Genomic DNA, 18,738 nt, shown 5'->3' on the forward strand with positions numbered 1-18,738 from the left:
GCCTCCACTAACAATTAATAATATAATAGTTTAGTGCTTGATTAAATCATTGAATAAGAAGAGTTTGCCAAGAAAGAGTGAAGCCAAAAATGAAGAGATCGTCCAATTTCATTGATGTCTCTCTTGTCCCTTGGTGGCTCAATCAAGCAACTTGTCACATGTGGGCCAGATCAGATAACGTTTTATACTTTGATATCTCATGTGGGTCACGCATCCCCACGTCAATATATGCCCTTCAAAATAATTCACCTCCAATTATTGCAATTATAAGATCCTCCACATTTCTACAGAACCTTACAAATTTTACTACTCCACAATTTCTCCTTCTCGCTATGTGGAGCAGCCTCCCCTCCGATCTGCTCACCAACGTCTTCTCCTTCCTCTCTGCTGACTCTTTTGCATGCGCCAAGTCAACATGCAGACATTGGCAAGCCTGTGCCTGCACCACAACTGATTATAACCACTACACTCGTGCCCTCACGAAGAGCCCATTTTTGCTGCACAATTTTCACCCTCCTTGGTTCATAGCCTTGCCACCGCACAACCATGGCCTCTGCTGCTATGCCCTCAATCCCATCAACAACAACTGGTATGTGCTGCCGTTGGATTTCTTGCCGGACCCAGTTAGGCCTGTGGGCCTACTTGAGAGCCTCCTCTTGCTGAGGCCCTCTAACTCCACATTTCTCCAGCTGGGTATGTGCAACCCGTTTACCAGGCAGTACAAGCCCTTCCCAATGTTGAACACCAGAAGGACCAACCCGGCTGTTGGCGTTGTACACCTTTCAACACTTCCATTCCCAAGAAATTCATTTCTTAATTCTAGAGTGTACGTGGCAGGCGGGATGTCCGAGGCATCCCGCGGCGGCACCACATACGAGCCCACATTGGAAATGTACGATCCGCAGCTCGACACGTGGCGAGTTGTGGGGTCCATGCCAATGGAATTTGCGGTGAGGCTTACAGTTTGGACCCCAAAGGAGAGTGTGTATTGTGATGGGGTTTTGTATTGGATGACATCAGCCCGGGCCTACAGCTTGATGGGATATGAGATTGGGTCGAACACGTGGAGGGAGCTGAGTGTGCCAATGGCAGACGAGCTGGAATTCGCCGTGCTGGTTTCGCGCAATGGGAGCTTGACACTTGTCGGTGGAGGGGCATGTGTTTTGGGAGTTTGTATATGGGAGCTTGGGGAGGGAGATGTTTGGGTTTTGGTTCAGAAGGTGCCAAGTGAATTGGAGATGAGATTTTTAGGGGAAAGGGGAAGTTGGGGAAGTACCAAGTGTGTAGGGAATGATGGGGCTATTTATTTGTATAGAGATCTTTGGTCAGGAATGGTAGTTTGGAGGGTAGTTGGAGATGGAAATAAATGGGCATGGTTTTGGGTTGAAGGGTGTTTTTCAATTAGAGGGAAAAAAGTGAGAAATTTGCAAATTAAAGGAGTTCTTATACACCCTAATCTTGTACCCTCATTCATATTTTAATCAAATAAGACATGTTGTGAGCATGTGACATCTCTCTTTTTCGTCCATTCCCCTCTTTTGCAAGTAAAAAATTCAGCAAACAAATTCGCACACACAAAAAAATTAGATAAAAACAAAAGGTTACAATCTTCACCATCACCAAACATTAAGAATTTTATAATAAGGGCCTTATATATGGCCCTTAAGTGAGGCCATATCTCTTAATTGTTAGATTAAATTGGCTAGTCGTTAGATTAAATTGACTTGTTTGATACAATGATTAAGAGATAGAACCTCACGTAATGGCTATATATAAAGCTCTTACTATAGAATGACTCCACCAAACATACGTTGGATGAGCAATATGTTCAAATTTGACTTGGGCTTATTTGTATTGGCTCATGAAAAAAAAAGTTGGATATTTTCTTTTGGACTATGTATATAAAGTGGGCTTGAGGGAATCTTAATTGCACCATTGGAGTCTCCTCTTGGCCAGGCCTGTTTCATTCAAATTTCTTTCAAGTCTTTGTTCTCTACGCACGTATTTTTCCAAGTATTTTTCCAAGCTATGAAAAATCGGAAAAAGGATACCCAAAATTTCCAGAATTTGAAAATCAGGAAATTTTTTGTTGATAATCAAGCAGTATACAAGTTTGGTTCTCATCATATACATCTTGAAAAATGAGATGTACCAAGATGATCCATAGTACATATGTGTAGCACTGTTTACTTCATTAAAGAGAGAAAATTACTAACAATTCTTGCAGATATAATTTATAATCATAACATATCTAGTCAAAAGTGGTCATCTATGCTAACGGGGTCTAGTTTGATGGAAAAGGGCATTAACTTGCAAATCAATAGTCTTAGGTTTGAACTCGTATGAGTATTTGTGAGAATACCACCCTCACTTGTATTTTAAAAAAATGTGGCCATCTATATTATTACTATCCACATGTGCGACATTAATTTTATTATAATTTCATTTTTCAATCAAAGCAACCATGTTATATAATTCAATGCCTTCACATAATCTTATACATCATGTCTTATATTTAGATTAAATGTCCTCTAAATTACATCAATTCTCATGGAGTGTGCATGCAAATTCATGGATTCTGGATCCCTAATGTCATTTTGTTTTTAATAAGCTTCGAATATCTTAACCATTGTTCTGATGTGGTGGACAGAACCTTTTATTAGATTATTATACCAGTATTTGTTTTAGAAGATGTTGTGACATTGGCTGCAGCGGCCCGGCATGGTGCAAGTGGCGTCAATGCATAGGGTTTCTAAATTTTTTTTACTTTATATTATAAATATTAATAGTATAAAAATTGTATATATACTACAATATGCAACACAGTGAAACAAAAGTGTATTGTAAAAGCAATAACTTGCCCAGCATGCAAAGAATTTTTTTCAAGTTGTTGGATGGCAATAGAAAAATTGATCATACACTCAAAGTAGCGCCACGTGGCTTCTAGTCTTCGGAGGAAAGTCGTCAACGAAAAACAATTCAAATTTTTTTTTTACCATTGGCGTGCGCAATCCCCAAATGTACGTCACGCGCCAAAGAAAAAATATTCATAATTTTGTATGCTACGTCACAACCCGCGCACAGGAGTTCAAGCTCATCTTATCTTAGGCCTTGTCCAGATTAATGAAGCCCATCTCTTGTCCTGACAAGAATTGGACGCTAAAAATGAATTTTGAGTCCCAAAGGCCTTTTGCCTGGACTAGGCCGCTGGGTTGGAAATACCCCAAAAAAAAAAACCAAAGTTGCCACTTTCCCCACACGTGATGGTGTCTTATTTAGATTTTTTTGGGTAAAACTCAAATTTCATCAAAGAATCATTCTTTAGGAAAGTGCTGTTGAGTTGACTTCCGAGCTGAAAAAGTGTTGAAGTTTACTTCTTGGAATCTGGCGCAATAGTCTCTTCCGTGCATTATCTTCCTTGACACTTATTTTCATTTTTATTTTTAATTTTGTGCTCTTTGACGAACAGAGTTGGATATGTCAAATGGATCTCAAGCTGTTCACCATTCACTATTTTGGTATTATTGTTACCATTAACATCTTCATTCTTCAATTCAAAGCCTTCAAAAGGTAATAGTATTTTCTTTCTCAAGTTTTACTTAATTTAATGCATGCTTTATTGTTAAAAAAATTCTTGAATGTTCGAAGTGCTTGCTTGTTCATTTTGCTGGTTTGGAAACTGGGTTTTGACTCTTAAGAGCTTAATGAACTGGAATTGATAGTTTTGGATGGTTTTGGGGATTGAACGTTCGTTCATTTCCTTCAAATGAAAACTGGGTTTTTATTCTTTCATGGATTTTGGTTGCTTTCTTTATTCTTATTACTTATGCTCTGGAATTAATGGGAGTTGGTGCAAAAAAATGTGGATTGGAAGTCCCAGGTTTATCTATTATTATGTTGTCTGATTGCAATTTGGTTGAATTTGATGGATCAGTTTGGCGAGCATCAGTCAAAGACATTTCTTTTCCCTAAATGAATCTTGATTTAATCTGTGAAGGATATTTCGTCTCAATTGTTTGCTAATTGAGTGTGCTCCTTGAATCAATTGCCTCACAGAGTCTCTAGATAAACAGTTGGAAAAGTCAGTAAAGTTCGGTGAGAATGTGTTCCCAATGATCAGAAATAAGGTTAAGGAGCCTCTAACATCTCATTGATCACTGGGAATCCTTCTGTGGGAATGTGTATTTATTTGACAAAATACAAGTAGAATTTGGTAGCATACGGTTTTGAGTAGCAATGGATGCTCTGCAAGTTATTGCTTCTGCAACACAGATAGTTTCAAGCATGGTAAGTGCTATATCTGCATTAGACCAAGCGTCTAGAAATTTCGATGAAGCTCCAAAGAGAATTCGGAGCTTAGAGGAATTTGTCTGTGATCTTGAAAACTTGAGTCGCCGAATTAAGCAAAAACATGTCAACAAGCTTCATAATCCTCAATTAGATTACCAAATCCAAAGCTTGAATTCCCTGATAGAACGCCTACATCCAAATATCAGCAAGGCCAGGAGAATGGTGTCAAAAAATAAGGTTAAGAACATAGCTAAGGTAGTTTGGACGTCTATGGCTGGAGATCCACTTGAGAGACTAGTAAACTCAATAAGGGATGACTTGAATTGGTGGCTTGAATCTCAAACAATGGTTCACCATGTTGAGAAAGCAATAGAATCAACTGCAGAAGACACCTCAGTTCAACTGAAAATCAAGACTGAACAAGGCTACCCAGTTTCGAGTAAATGTTATTTTGTGAGGAATTTACTGGAACAAGATGGTTCTCATCGAGTCATTCTAATTGTTGGTCTATCTGGTATTGGGAAGTCTTTTTTGGCTCGTCAAGTAGCTTCTGATCCTCCAGAGAAATTCATGGATGGTGCAGTTGAACTTGCTTTTGGCCAATGGTGCAGTAGAGCTGCTTGCAACAGAAATATAGGTGAATACCAGAGGCGCTTGGCAAGAAAACTGTGTAAATTTCTGGTGCAGATCGGATTTTGGAAGAAGATTAAGGATGAATGTTCTGGAGACCTAGAATATATTGGTTGTTTGCTTCAACAAGCCTTGTATGGGAAGAGCATTCTTATTCTTCTTGATGATGTATGGGAGCAGGATATCATTGAGAGATTTGCAAAGTTATATGATAATGATTGCAAGTACCTTGTCACAACAAGAAATGAAGCTGTCTATGAAATAACAGAAGCTGAAAAGGTGGAACTAAGCAAAGACGACATAAAGGAGATAAGCATGGAAATTCTTCTCTACCATAGCCTCCTAAGCAAAGAAGAGTTACCGGTATGAATGACATTACGCTGCAATTCTATTTCTGCAAAATTACTAAATTGCATTGTCACAATTTTTCAGCCATTACATTGTGTTGATGCATATATGTTTTCTGTGTGGTTCCTATAGAGATTTTACATGATCTTATAGTCAAGCCTGCAGTTGTATTTGTAAAAGGTGGAGATGTAGTTGAATAACATTGATTAAGCCTCAGTTGCATCCACTTTCTTTATGTGCTCTTCCATCAATTTTCCAGTTTTTCTTCACTTATTTGTTGGAATTTTCTTATTCTATATGTAGCATGTAGCAGAAAGCTTACTAGAGCGTTGTGGCCACCACCCTCTGACAGTTGCTGTTATGGGTAAGGCTCTCAGAAAAGAAATGAGAGCTGATAAATGGGCACAGGCCATCACCAACTTATCCACCTTCGCTACATGTGCACCCGGTCCTGTATCATATGTGAACGAAAAAGAAGCTGAGAATGCAGTAACCATTTTTGGGTCCTTTGAGTTCAGTCTAGATGCAATGCCTGGAGACTCTCGAAAGCTCTTCATTGCTCTGTCGGCTCTTTCATGGGTAGAACCTGTACCAGAAGCTTGTGTTGAGGCTGTCTGGTCAGTTCTTGGGCAGGAGACCTTGTTCCCTCTCATAGTATGCAAGCTTGTTGAAGGCTCTTTGCTGATGAAAATCGATACAGATCCCTTATACTTGGTACATGACATGGTTGCTCTGTACCTTGGTAGCAAGACAAACGATTTGGTGGAGATACTACTAAATGAATCCACACCTGAAGAAACTGCATTTATCTGCCCTTGGCTTCTTATATTTGGGAAAGAGAAAGTAAAAAGTTTTGCTGAAAAGAAAATAGAGCATTTCCTCAATGCTTTTGAGGAAAAGCAGGTGATTATCACATTAAAGGCCTCTATTCAGGCTCTAATGGCTAGCAAATCCATTTCCGAACTCGAAGAAAGTAGAGCAAGCTTTAGTAGCTTATTGGGTCCTAGGACCGCAGACCTGATCTCTACAGAATCAGAGAGTCTGATTGCTGTATCTGCACAAGCCATCACCACTGTATTTAGCAAGACTGATTATTGCAATTATTTTCCATCCCTTGAAACTACTGGTGCAGTCAGCAAGTTGGCAATAATCTTAGAAACTTGTGAGGACCCTTTGATCCAAACAGATATTTCAATTGTCCTCGCAAAGCTTGCAGAATTCGGAAGCCCAAACACAGTCGAGAAGGTGCTCTGGAGCATTCCATTCAATCGTTTGGCCAATTTGCTCTCTCCAACTGCCGATGAATGGCATGAGAGCATGTTTACCATATTGATGTCGTTAACCAAATCTGGGAAATCGAAAGCCATCGAGAGAATGCTTGCTTTTGAGATTGATAAGAATCTTCTTTTGCTCCTTGCGAATGGATCCGAAGTAGCTCAACATCATGCCATAGTTGCATTGAAGGCATTTTATGAGTTGGGAGGCCCTCATGTGTTAAGGTCTCTTGAAACCACAAATCTAAACGTTTTGCCATGGCAAGCTAGACATTATTTGGAAAGATTTGCTTTGAAAGATCAAAATGTGCCCCTTCTACCAAAGTCGCAAACTTTTGAAGATGTCATTCATAAGGTACTAGACAGCAATAACGAGATGGTATTGGAGGCAATGCAAGATCTCATACCAATTGTGGAGAAAGCAGGAGAACCAGGAATCAGAGACATGATTACAAAAAGTCCACTAATCAAACAGCTTTCCGAACTCTTGCAGCCCGGACAGTATGAACAAAATTCAATGATTTCTCAATCTGCTTTTCTATTGACGAAGCTAGCCTGCTCTGGCGGAGAACCGTGCATTAAAAAGTTTCTAGAGTATGATATTGTACCCAACCTAGTTAAGATGATGCATTGCAGCATTGCAGAGTTGCAGGATGCAGCCTACACAGCACTACACCAGATGCTTTTTGGCAGTGGTGGTGCTCTTGTTTTGAACCAAATCCTTAAGATGGGTCTTATAGAGAGGATGGTTCAATCACTGGAGAGCAAATCAATGAAGACACGGGAAGTGAACATGCGGTGCTTCTTAGATATTGTGGAGCTCGGAAACAAATCCTGCATAGAACTCATGTTTTCTTTGCTAGTGGTGGAGAAGCTTGTGAAAATAGAAAAGGCTAGTGGGGGGTCTGGGGAAACCTTGCTTGGATTTCTGAAGGGCATAGATAAGTGCAAGCACCTTTCTACGGCAGAGCGCAGAGTGATGAAAAAGCAAGTGGTTAGGAAGATAAGGGCTTTCCTTAAAGGCCATAAATTTGAAGGTCAGATTTTAGGAGCTGTTGATGCTTGTGTATCTGAGGGCTCAAAATCTGGTAGCAGCAGCAGTGGTAGCAGTAGTAGCAGTAGTCGTAGACACAAAAGGTCATAACTTTGCAGCTTCTTCAGTGGAAATTACAAGATCTTGCATTGAGACATGTCAATCAAAGCATTTAGTTCAATTCGGACTCCATCAGTTTTGAAATGTATTTATATGATCGGCAGTCCGCTTTTCTCAATTTGGACAATGGCCTCGATCAAACTGAAAGCCTGATTGAATCTCAGTAAATTTGAAATCCGAATTCAACCAGAATCTACAAAATTAGAGATCCTAGTTTTTATCGATTTCGTCTTTTGGCATTGTGCCATTGTTACTTTTTTAATATTCTCAGTTTTATGCAGAGGAAGAGCTTATAGTTCAAGCATTAAGTGAACTACAACCAAACAAAGTGAGATGTGAAATCTCAACCAGAAGCAATTTAACCATGCCAAAAACAGAGACGGATGTAGGCCACTTGGTTTATAATGTTTAAGCAAGTCAATATAGCCATAAGATAAGTGAACTAAAAGGTTCTTAATTATGGGCTAATTGGTTTAATATTATTTAACTGACTTTGAACCCAAATCAACCAAATGATCTGGTACCAGGTATTGTTTCTGTATCTGTAAATGTTAGACAATAACTCTAAGCACGGTAAAGTTGCACTCATCATAGAAGTTGACCCAAATTAACCAATAATATGCATTTGTCAAAGGATGTATAAGTAAAATCTAAGCACTTAAACTGTCAACTTTTTTATCATAATTTGTGCAGGGAACTGCCACACACGACATGTTTATGCTTATGTAGTCGGAAAGCTACATTATTAAGGATAAACTAAGAAAACAATTATTAATTTAACCACAAACTGAACATGATACAATAGTATACAGAATAGTATGGAGTCCAAGGAAGAACGGTTTAGCAGTTTTAGCCAATCAAATCAGCCTGTGAGCTCCTCCATCTTGCCCTATTAGTCCAGGATAGTTGTTAGAGAGCTATGATTTTAACAAACAGAAGTGGATGAGGATCAAGCTGTCATGTAAATGAAACATACCAGTGAAATATATTTCTCAGCATCAGTTCGTTTAAGAAAATGCATAGAGTGACGAGCAAAATTGGCTGTATTATCGCTTGGTAATTCTACTTCACCCATGTCGTCGAGTACTCTCACCTTGATGTAGGGATCTTTTGGGGGGACCATATCCTGGAAAACACAAGAACTCAGAATGATAATGAAAATTCTGTCATTAATAACCAAGAGTCAAGTTTCTCAAATCATTTTCATTAATAACATCTCTATTGTGCCACTCAATTAAAGTACAGTACTTTCCAGTTTTTAACAACAAACAGTCATCCAGCTTGAATCATTCCAATTATGAACATGCCCATTGAATCAGCAACCCATCTTAGTTGTAATTCACAAACATCTAAATATCAAAGAGGACTCGATAACCTATGCATTTATTTTACAATGAAGTTTAATTGCGAGTATATAGAGAGAGATTACCACTGCCAACTCAAGAACCACTCTCGACATATATGATTTTAAAGCTTCTGAATGTTTCTTAAAGTACTCTTTCTCTGAGTGACTAAGCTTCTCTTGAATTTCTTCTGGAATTTCAGACCCGACCTTCCATACCAGATTTCGTAAAATTTCTGCTCGGTTGTACCTGCATGGTTATAAGAACCATGAGAACTTAAAATATACCAACTAGAACGAAGCGTAATCATATAATAACACAACAGATAAAAACATTACATATATGCCATCAAGCAGCGTTTATTGCGAACTAACGAGAGGTGGTGAATGAGTTGCCCATAGTGGTCCTCATTCTTACTTGTTTCAACATCTAATCCTGCTTCCTGCATTTTCCTGTTGCAACATCAAGTCATATGTGTGTTGATTGAGTACACAAGCCAAAAGATATATAATGCATATGGAATTGTAGACAGAAAGCAAAGAGATGCACAGTTTTAATCAATACATGAAATGGGAGTTCTCAAAACAAAATATATAAAAATATAACTAAATTCTTGAGGCAAGTGCCAAAATGCCCCTATTACAAGATGATTTGTAATCCAACTCTAACTCTTGGGACAACCTAAGTCCACGCTGAAAAATGTTAAAGACTGGCTCAACAAAGTAATGCACCAACCAACAAAACAGTGTAATGAAAAAATGATTTGCAATGTTGTAAATTGAAAATGTCATATTCATTGTCTGAATGTCTTGACTGGCACAGATCTTTTTTTCCAGTAAATTGTATAGTTAGGAAAACAAAAAATTTCAAAGAAAGAATTATTAAATTGACTAGCCATACAATAAAGCCTGAGTTACATGAAGTAACCATAAAACATTGTTACAGGAAGTCATTTACAGAAATCATCATCTGTGATTTAGACATCTGGAAGTAAAACGTGCAATATATTGTGTTAACTGGAAGACTTACAGGGACCGTATAAATATAAATAATTACTAACTGACAAATTAGATGTTCAATGTTGAAAATGATTTACGATAGCTATTAAACAACAGAAAAGTCCCCTTAGTTATAGCACCAGCACAACCACAACACCAGGTAATCTGAACGACTTCATCATCTCAGGTGAGATTGAGCATGTGATTTGCTGCTGTGGAATGCAAATGAAGAAACGCAAAAAAAAACAAAACAAAACAAAAACCAATTACAATAGGAAAAACTCAAAATTGTGTTACCTTATCAAGGATCGAAGGTCAGCAAAGTGTTGACTACATTCTGCAATTACTTCACTAAATACATCACTCTACAAGATGAAGCCAAGATATATCAAATTAGAGGATACTACATATAACTTGATAAAAACAGATAGAATTAGGGAAATTCGAATAAAAATTAGAAACAGGGCAGTTCTCTCTGTACACTGAAAGGCGTGAGCTGCCCCTTTTCGCCATTTGCAATTTCTTTGACCAGTTGGATGGCTTTTGTTCCATACATCATAAAAATGATGAGGCGATCGAAATGAGTGCTCCTTAAAAGACCTGCATTCATTGAAACATTTCATCAAACAGGTAGGCACATAAAACTGAGACCCTAAAGTACCCAATTAACCCAGGTCGAAAACTCCCCACAGGCAGAGGTTTTGAAAAAAATTTGGAAATTAATTAATGGGTTTTGAGATTGAGAAGTAAAGATCCCACTTTTAGATTGTGGGTTGCTCAATGAGCATCTATTTTCAGAGAGAGAGAGATAATTAATCCCCGAAAAGAATTTAAAATTTAGAAGAAAATAAAAGAGGGAAATCCACATCCAGTAACTGAAACCCAACTGCAACCCACAAAATTCAAAGAGGCAGAAGATTCGGAACCCACTGCTTCAAGAGTTGGCGACCATGAATTATAATCCTTGGGCTTCTTATGGGCTGGTGCTTACTCTAATTAGAAGCCTGGAAGCGCATTCTGGTGTTTATTGGATGTGTCTGTCGTCGAAGGAAGGGATGAGCGGGACGAGGGATGGTGCCGATCAGAGTAAGATTAGGCGTGGGAGAGAAAAATTGAGAAAGAAAATCTTTTATCTATTTCGGGTTTTGGGTTTTCGCGGCTTTTTTATTTGGATTTTTAAAGTAACCGCTAAAACCATAAGGTGGTTCAAAATAAAAATTAAAAATTAATATGGTATTCGCGCATAGAATACTGTTATTTCCACCCATTTATTCTATTTTTTCACTTAACTTATCTTTTCACCCATCATATAAATTTGAAAAAACATAATCTTATCTTCTCACCCACCATTATTCTTAAAATATCCTTTAATTATTAATTTAAACAATTAAAAAATAAAAAATTGAAAAGAAAAAGAACCATCAACCACCGCTCACCACCCCTCCCTCTTCCTCTTTGTTTCTCTTCTTTTCTCTCTCCCTCTCCCTCTCTCTCTCTCTCTTTAGAACACAAGGAATATATAAGTTGATTGTCGATCTACCATAAGTTGACCGGGGTTCAGTTAGACCTGCGATCCATATTCCACCAGCAAGTCTTATTTGTAAATCTCATCCGCTCATATAATTGACAGATTCGTGGTGGGAGGCATCGACTAGGGGAGGTAGTGCTAGGTTCATGATGGCTGGTGGTTTCTGTACAATCTTTTATTTTTTCGATTTTTTAAATATGAATTTTTCAATATGTTTTTTTCCAAGTCCTTAGAAGTAATTTTATAACGAGCTAATTTTGTCTTTAAAATTTTGAAAATAAAGTGAGCGGGAAAATAAGACAGGTTGTTGGAAATAACAGCACTCTTGAGCATATACCTAAAAGTTTAGATAATATTTATACAAAATTTTCACTTTCTCAATAATAATAATAATAATAATAATCCTCATAATATTACAAAAAAGTTGATGGGATGGAAAATAAGTAATTAAATAGGGCTTGAGCATTATGAATTAATTGTTGAATTAGTTGGATTTGCATTAGCTATTAAAAAAAGATCATTAAATCCTTTATCGTTTGTCTTGGACTTTCTTTTGTTGCCATAAATCATGAACTTTGCGAAGGCCTTTTTTGTACTTCATAACTCTTATGAGGCCTCTGCACGCGAGTTATATGAGGCTACACCAACTAGTGAGATTCTTGGTTTGTCACGTTAATTTGTAGTTTGTACCATCTAAGCATTCATTAGAGCACCTCCAGCGCTTGGGTACAGTCCGAGCAAAAGGCAATCCTAGGCTCCAAAACCCCCTCCAGCGCGCAAGGTCCAACCTGGGCAAGGGTTGGGCCCCATGAGCCCAAGCAAGCCCACGAGCAAATTCAGCTGAGTTGCTACTTGGGCAAAATGACACAATGAACCAAAAAAAACTATAAATAAATAAAAAAAACCAAAAATTCAAGAATTTTTTTTGTAAAAACCTATCCATATTCTTTACTTCCCACACCAAAAACTCCATACAAATTCATCTCCTTATATCTCATGTGAATAGTAATTGCCCTTGCCTTTTGGGGTAGAAACAAAAAAGGCAAGAGCTGTCACTATTCACGTGAATAGTGACAAACCTTGCCTTGCCTTGCCTTTGTCTTACCCTTGTCCTTCGGGGTGGATGTGCTCTTAAAGGCACATTTAATTGCGTTATGCCCTAAATTTGAGAGGTATCTCAAGTCAATCATGAACTGCTAGGTGTTTATACTTTCCCACATGGCAATGCGTAATTGGCTTAATATACCGCCACAGTGATATTCTCGTTACATAAAAGTTCTTCTCATAAGACTAGCTTGTTGAAATAAATTCTCTAAACTGATTTCTTTGCACTGATTTTTTCTTCCACAGAAGAAAATGTACAAAGTGTTAGCATTCTATACGAGGTCTTCTTTAACAAACTGATGTGCTAGATGCAGCCATCGATCACGAACTGTCACAAATTTTGGCATTATTGTTATGGTTAATTTCAATTTAGTATCATGAACTCTTACTTTTAAGGCACGTTTGTTCCTATATTCTCAATTTTAATGATTGCATAACCTAAGCTTTTCAATTTTGTGCAATTTAGTTTCGTCGTTAACTTCATCGTCAAAATTTTCGTTCATTGTTTGTGTGACAAGCTTGGGTACCTATTCACTTATTTCAATGTCAGTTGAAGGGTATTTTGTTAAAAAAAATGGTTTGTTATTAATGCGTGTAATGTGTTCTTCATGGGCGGGAACACACCAATTACTCGAAATATTCTTCAATTGACATTAACGGAACAATAACGGAAATTTTGATGTTAGAGTTAACATCGGAACCAAATTGCAAAAAATTAAAAAGCTTAAGATATGTAATCATTAAAATTAAAAATGCAGGGACAAATGTATCTTAAGATTAAGAGTTCAAGGTACTAAATCAAAATTAACCCTTGATTTTAAGTATTGGGATAGGTATATATATGCCACTTTCATAGTCCAACACATATCTCTATTTTGTAGTCCAAGGCACATCCACTCCTGAGCAGCCTAACACGTTGGGTCAGACACAAGAATTAGAATTCTTTTTTTACAAAAGAAAAAACAAGTAAGAAAGAAGGAAAACAAGGAAAGATGAAATAAAACTGCAATCACTTTTGGAAGGCAGTGGTATAATAGAGAATAGAAAGCCAAGCTCATCCATATGATCTTAGCCATGATTCAATATCCAACTTATCACAAATATATATATCGTCTTTATCATTCATATAAATTAAATATTAATTTAATCATTGATTAGTTGGCGCCAAAATTGAAGTCATGCACTTAAAAAACTCCTAATGATTGAACACGGCATCAAAACAAGGCGGTCTTGATGACCAAGCTAGGTCAGCCGCTGTGGACAAACAAAATTCCGTCACGTCCTTATTGTCATTAATTATATAAAATTAAAAGATATGGTAATTTTGTTTGACCATATTATTATAGAAGATATAATCCTAATACTTTTATAAATTCATTAAAAAAAATATAAACTTATCGTACAAGTTAATGGCAAACTTTTAATGCGTGAGTTAACAAATAAAAAATAAAGGAATGTTTTGAGTTAAATAATTTTTTAATAATTACAATAATGAAGAAAACATACAATATTGACTAAGTTGCCCATTATTTTTTAGAAGAAACGGGAAATAACTGAGCTGCAATTTTATGACCTTTTCTATTGCAACCAGTGTTTGGGATCTCCACCTCATATATATACTTGAGAAAAGCCAGGCACATAACATGTTGTTTATGCCCTAGATTCAAAATTATTCAAGTTAGTCTTATAAAATATCGACCTCAATAAATTTTGCAAGGATCTATAGAGAAACACAGAGGTCAGAGGCAATGGCTGGGTTGCAAAGATCTTCAGTGTCGTTTAGGAGGCAAGGCTCTTCAGGGTTTGTGTGGGATGACAAGCACTTATCAAGAGAGCTTGTAGACAAAGTAGCACCGCTGCTAAAAGGAGGAGGAGGAAGAGCACGACAAGACCAAGAGAAGGATGAGATTATAGAGGGAGTTAGGGCACCAAAACCAATCAACACCGTCAGTAGAAGCAGGTCCAACGGTGGGGGACGTAGCTACAGAACTGGGAAGGTCACGCCGGCTATCGAACCTCCGTCGCCAAAGGTCTCTGCATGCGGCTTTTGTGGCGGTTTTGGTATACCGTCGAGAAAGAGTACTAATCTTAGAGCAAGGGCTTGGTAAGCGTAGATTACGGTAGAATTAGGATAGCAAAAACGATGTAAAAGGTTTAGACAACAAAGAAGGGGAGCAAAAACGATGGTATATTTGTGATATGATTATTATTATTTTTTAATTTACTTTTTTTAGTTTGATTGGTTGCGAGTGAAATTTAAGTATGGGGTTCTTCAGGAAATCTCAATCATGTACGAAGGAAATTAAGCTTAAATGAAGTCTAGAACAATTAATTATTAAGCTTTGGGCAATTTGGGTTTGTAACTTCTTGGGTTTCATGTAAGAATTATTTTATTATATCTCTCATTTACATAGGTAGTGCATGAGTTATGACAAATTTGCATTCTCAAGAATCTCTATTCTTATACAACTAATGGAGGACTAGAAGTTTCTTAATTCTTATTCAATCATGTAAGGGCCAGAAAATTCTTGGATTTTAATTCTTATAATATAAATAATATATGTGGACTTGAAATTCCCCAATGCTTAAAAGGCAAATGAAAATCTAAAGCTCTTTGATTCATTTTTCATTGGAACCAGAAGTTTCAACAATTTCTTTTATTGCAATATTTTAATTTTTGTTGTATTTTATTTTTACTTAATTCTTTTCTTTGATTTCATTTTTATTTAATGCAAGGACCCAAATTCCCTAAATTATTCTTATAAATTTAAATAAAGACCTAAAATCTCTTAGTTCGCAATTCATATAATATCTATATAAGGACTTGGAGTTCTGCAATTCTCAGAAAGCAAATCAAGACTTGGAGTTCTGCATATAATATCTAATATGATCCGAAGTTCAAAAATCTTAGAACCCAAAGTTCTAATTATGTCTAATCCAAACTATAAGTTTCGGCCACATATGCATTAAAGTAGGTAAATTCTAGAACCTGAAGTTCTAATTGTGTCAACCTCCAAATTGATATTTCAATAAATGCATATGTATTATGATTTTGGGCTGAAAAATATACGTCGTGTTAAGAACCTGAAGTTTCGACATTATTAGGATTTCATATTTTCTATTTTTTATATTATCGTTTTATTTTATTACCTTGAACAATATCATATCAATACAAATTTAGACTTGAAGTTCAAAATCAAATATTCTTTTTAAATTTGATATATGTACTTGAACATGAAATTTTAGATATATATATCCAAAGTTCATAATTTTTATTCAGATTAATATTAATATGAACCCGCAATTCATACCTTGTCAAGAACCTATAGTAAATAGCCAAAATTATTATATATCTACTAAATAGTACGACTATGCTGCCATACTAGGTCTTTTCTATTTTTTGTATAAGTAAATCGTATAGCCGTGCGGCTATACTCCATTTTTTAAATTTTTTTCAAATTAATAGTATAGCCGGGCGGCTATACTGCATGTTTTTCAAATTGTTAATAAAATTACCGGCTATACGTTGTTTTTTTGTTTTTTTAAAATAGTATAGCCGCCCGGCTATACTCTGTTTTAATATTTATTCTAATTAATAGTATCGCCGGCAGCTATACTCCGCGTTTTCTTAAACTTTTATTCAAATTAACGTATAGCTGGACGGCTATACTCCATGTTATTTTTTTTCAACATAATAGTATAGCTGACCGGCTATACACCTTTTCATAATATTTTTCAACTTAATAGTATAGCCGCGCGGCTATACTCTTTAAAAAATATTTATTCATATTAATAGTATTTCCAAGGTTATTATTCGTATAAACAATTTAGCATTTTCCCTTTTTTAAATTATATTTCTTCAAATTAAGAGTATAGTCGAGAGGCTATACTCTGTTTTTTAAATATTTATTCATATTAATATTATTTTCATAGTTATTATTCGTATAAATTAATACTCGTATTATACATGTACATACATATTTCTCAATAACACTGACATTTTCCATATAATACTCATATAATACTTCATGTTGATTTTTTCTAGAGTTATTATCCGTATATTTTTTCCGTTACATACTTGTATTATACCCGTACGTATGTACTTTTCAATAATACTTCCATTTTCCGTACACGTCTTAAAGACTAGCCAAAATACAAGTTTTTTTTAATACAAAAAGCAAACATAAAATACACATATGTACGTATTTTTCATGTTTAATACATGTTTAATTTTTCAAAAGTTTCTATAATACACACAAACTTCGCTTATTATACACATAATTTTCACATATTATTGATGAAAAGTAATATATACTAAAATATTAAAATAAATTATTGTAAAATATTACATAATGGCCAAAATTTTCAGTTATAACTTGCCAAAATTATCATTTTTCTAATAAATAGTTTGTCCGTGCGGCCATACTAGGTTTTTTTTTTTAATTATTTTTTTTTTATGTAAATCACATAGCCGCGCGACTATACTTCAATTTTTAATATTTTTTCAAATTAATAGTATAGCCGGCGGCTAGACTCCATTTTTTATTTTTATTTTAAGAAAATAGTATAGCCATCCAGCTATACTCTGTTTTTAATATCTTTTTTAAATTAATAGTACAGCCGGGAGGCTATGCTCTTTTTTTTTTTTTTTTTATAACTTTTATTCAAATTTATAGTATAGCCGCACGGCTATACGCCGTGTTATTTTTATTTTTTTCCAATATAATAGTATAGCCGATCGGCTATACTCCTTTTTTATATTTTTTTCAAATTAATAGTATAATCGCCCGGCTATAATACATTTAAAAAATAATAATATTTATTCATATTAATAGTATTTCCAGGGTTATTATTCGTATAAACAATTTAGTATTTTCCGTTCAATACTCGTATTATACACATACATACATATTCTCAATAACACTAACATTTTCCATATAATACTTCATGTTGATTTTTTCTAGAGTTATTATTTGTATATTTTCCTGTTAAATACTCTATTATACACGTACGTATGTATTCTTTCAATAATACTGCTGTTTTCCTTACACGTCTTCAAGACTCGATAAAATACAAGTTTGTTTTTAATTTTATAAAAAGCAAATATAAAATACACGTATGTACATATTTTTCATGTTTAATACACGTTTATTTTACAAAATTTTCAATAATACACACAAACTTCACTTATTATACACATAATTTTAACATATTATTGATGAAAAATAAAATATACTAAAATATTAAAATAAATGATTGTAAATGGCCAAAATTTTCAGTTGTAACTAGTCAAAATTATTAATTTTCTAATTAATAGTACGACCGTGAGGCTTTTTTCTTCTTCGTTTAAGTAAATAATATAGCCGCGTGGCTATACTTTGTGTTTTTTCAAATTCTTATTCAAATTAATAGTATAGCTGCCCGGCGATACTATTTATTCACGTTAATAGTATAGCCAGGCGGCTATACTCTGTTTTTAATATTTATTCACATTAATAGTATATCCAGGCGGCTATACTCTGTTTTTAATATTTATTCCAAAAAAAAAAAAATTTCCTCATAATATTACAGTTAAGACTCGATTACCTTACATGTACTACAAAAAAGTTGATGGGATGGAAGATAAGTAATTAAATAGTCCTTGAGCATTATGAATTAATTATTGGATTAGTTAATTTTGCATAATGAACCACCCTCCAAAAGCATTTTAGCTATAATAAAAAGTCTTCAAAATAGTGCTTCCCTAGTCGTTTGTCTTGGACTTTCTTTTGTTGTCATAAAACATGAACCTTGCGAAGGCTTTTTTTCCTCATATCTCTGGCTATTACCATTGCACTTCACAACTGTTATGAGGTCTCTGCACGCAAGTTATATGAGGCTACACCAACTAGTGAGATTCTTGGTTTTCTCACGTTAATTTGTAGTTTGTTGTAATACCCAAACCAAAATATCTAAAAAGAAAGAAAATATCTAAAAAAGTAAGGAAAATATCTTCTAGCGAAAAGACTATTTTGCCCTCGCATTATTTAATAGGGGAAAATTTGACTTTTTGATTGATAAAGAATTTGGG

General features: G+C 35.4%; 4 protein-coding genes and 1 pseudogene across 7 annotated transcripts; 3 read left to right on the forward strand and 2 right to left on the reverse strand.

The window, feature by feature from the left end:
- Positions 1-201, reverse strand: part of LOC117621613 — a 4,034-nt pseudogene extending 3,833 nt beyond the window's left edge.
- Positions 202-238: 37 nt separating this feature from the next.
- On the forward strand, positions 239-1,504 carry LOC117622291 (F-box/kelch-repeat protein At5g15710-like). The gene has a single exon (XM_034352922.1). The coding sequence runs from the start codon at positions 333-335 to the stop codon at positions 1,479-1,481; it is 1,149 nt and encodes a 382-aa protein (XP_034208813.1). The 5' UTR covers positions 239-332; the 3' UTR covers positions 1,482-1,504.
- A 1,859-nt stretch (positions 1,505-3,363) lies between these two features.
- Positions 3,364-7,919, forward strand: LOC117623383. Of its 2 annotated transcripts, none has more exons than XM_034354333.1 (3): positions 3,364-3,570; positions 3,935-5,283; positions 5,572-7,919. In XM_034354333.1, the coding sequence occupies exons 2-3, from the start codon at positions 4,237-4,239 to the stop codon at positions 7,684-7,686; spliced, it is 3,162 nt and encodes a 1,053-aa protein (XP_034210224.1). In that variant the 5' UTR covers positions 3,364-3,570; positions 3,935-4,236; the 3' UTR covers positions 7,687-7,919. The 2 variants fall into 2 exon arrangements, with proteins under 2 accessions (XP_034210224.1, XP_034210225.1); XM_034354334.1 differs by having other exon boundaries at positions 4,057-5,283.
- Positions 7,920-8,319: 400 nt separating this feature from the next.
- LOC117622495 (probable DNA replication complex GINS protein PSF1) lies at positions 8,320-11,261 on the reverse strand. Of its 3 annotated transcripts, none has more exons than XM_034353178.1 (7): positions 10,967-11,261; positions 10,518-10,636; positions 10,334-10,401; positions 9,377-9,490; positions 9,125-9,287; positions 8,672-8,821; positions 8,320-8,584 (listed from the first exon to the last, which is right to left on the reverse strand). In XM_034353178.1, exons 2-7 carry the CDS (start codon positions 10,593-10,595, stop codon positions 8,558-8,560), a joined length of 600 nt encoding a protein of 199 aa, XP_034209069.1. In that variant the 5' UTR covers positions 10,596-10,636; positions 10,967-11,261; the 3' UTR covers positions 8,320-8,557. The 3 variants fall into 3 exon arrangements, with proteins under 3 accessions (XP_034209069.1, XP_034209068.1, XP_034209067.1); XM_034353177.1 differs by having other exon boundaries at positions 11,028-11,259; XM_034353176.1 differs by having other exon boundaries at positions 10,934-11,259.
- Positions 11,262-14,416: 3,155 nt separating this feature from the next.
- On the forward strand, positions 14,417-14,820 carry LOC117623369 (uncharacterized protein At1g15400-like). Its single transcript, XM_034354319.1, has one exon. It carries the CDS (start codon positions 14,417-14,419, stop codon positions 14,774-14,776), a length of 360 nt encoding a protein of 119 aa, XP_034210210.1. The 3' UTR covers positions 14,777-14,820.
- The last annotated feature ends 3,918 nt before the right edge of the window (positions 14,821-18,738 follow it).

Source organism: Prunus dulcis, chromosome 3 (genome assembly GCF_902201215.1).
Source record: "Prunus dulcis chromosome 3, ALMONDv2, whole genome shotgun sequence".
Classification (NCBI taxonomy): Eukaryota; Viridiplantae; Streptophyta; class Magnoliopsida; order Rosales; family Rosaceae; genus Prunus; species Prunus dulcis.

Excerpts from the sequence above, each read along its gene's own strand:
- LOC117622291 (XM_034352922.1), top strand. The coding sequence starts at position 333 with ATGTGGAGCAGCCTCCCCTCCGATCTGCTCACCAACGTCTTCTCCTTC.
- LOC117623383 (XM_034354333.1), top strand. The coding sequence starts at position 4,237 with ATGGATGCTCTGCAAGTTATTGCTTCTGCAACACAGATAGTTTCAAGC. Across the intron at positions 5,284-5,571 it reads TAAGCAAAGAAGAGTTACCG|CATGTAGCAGAAAGCTTACT; the intron begins GTATGAATGACA and ends TTCTATATGTAG.
- LOC117622495 (XM_034353178.1), bottom strand. The coding sequence starts at position 10,595 with ATGATGTATGGAACAAAAGCCATCCAACTGGTCAAAGAAATTGCAAAT. Across the intron at positions 10,402-10,517 it reads GGCAGCTCACGCCTTTCAGT|AGTGATGTATTTAGTGAAGT; the intron begins GTACAGAGAGAA and ends TTCATCTTGTAG. Across the intron at positions 8,822-9,124 it reads TGGTTCTTGAGTTGGCAGTG|GATATGGTCCCCCCAAAAGA; the intron begins GTAATCTCTCTC and ends TGTGTTTTCCAG.
- LOC117623369 (XM_034354319.1), top strand. The coding sequence starts at position 14,417 with ATGGCTGGGTTGCAAAGATCTTCAGTGTCGTTTAGGAGGCAAGGCTCT.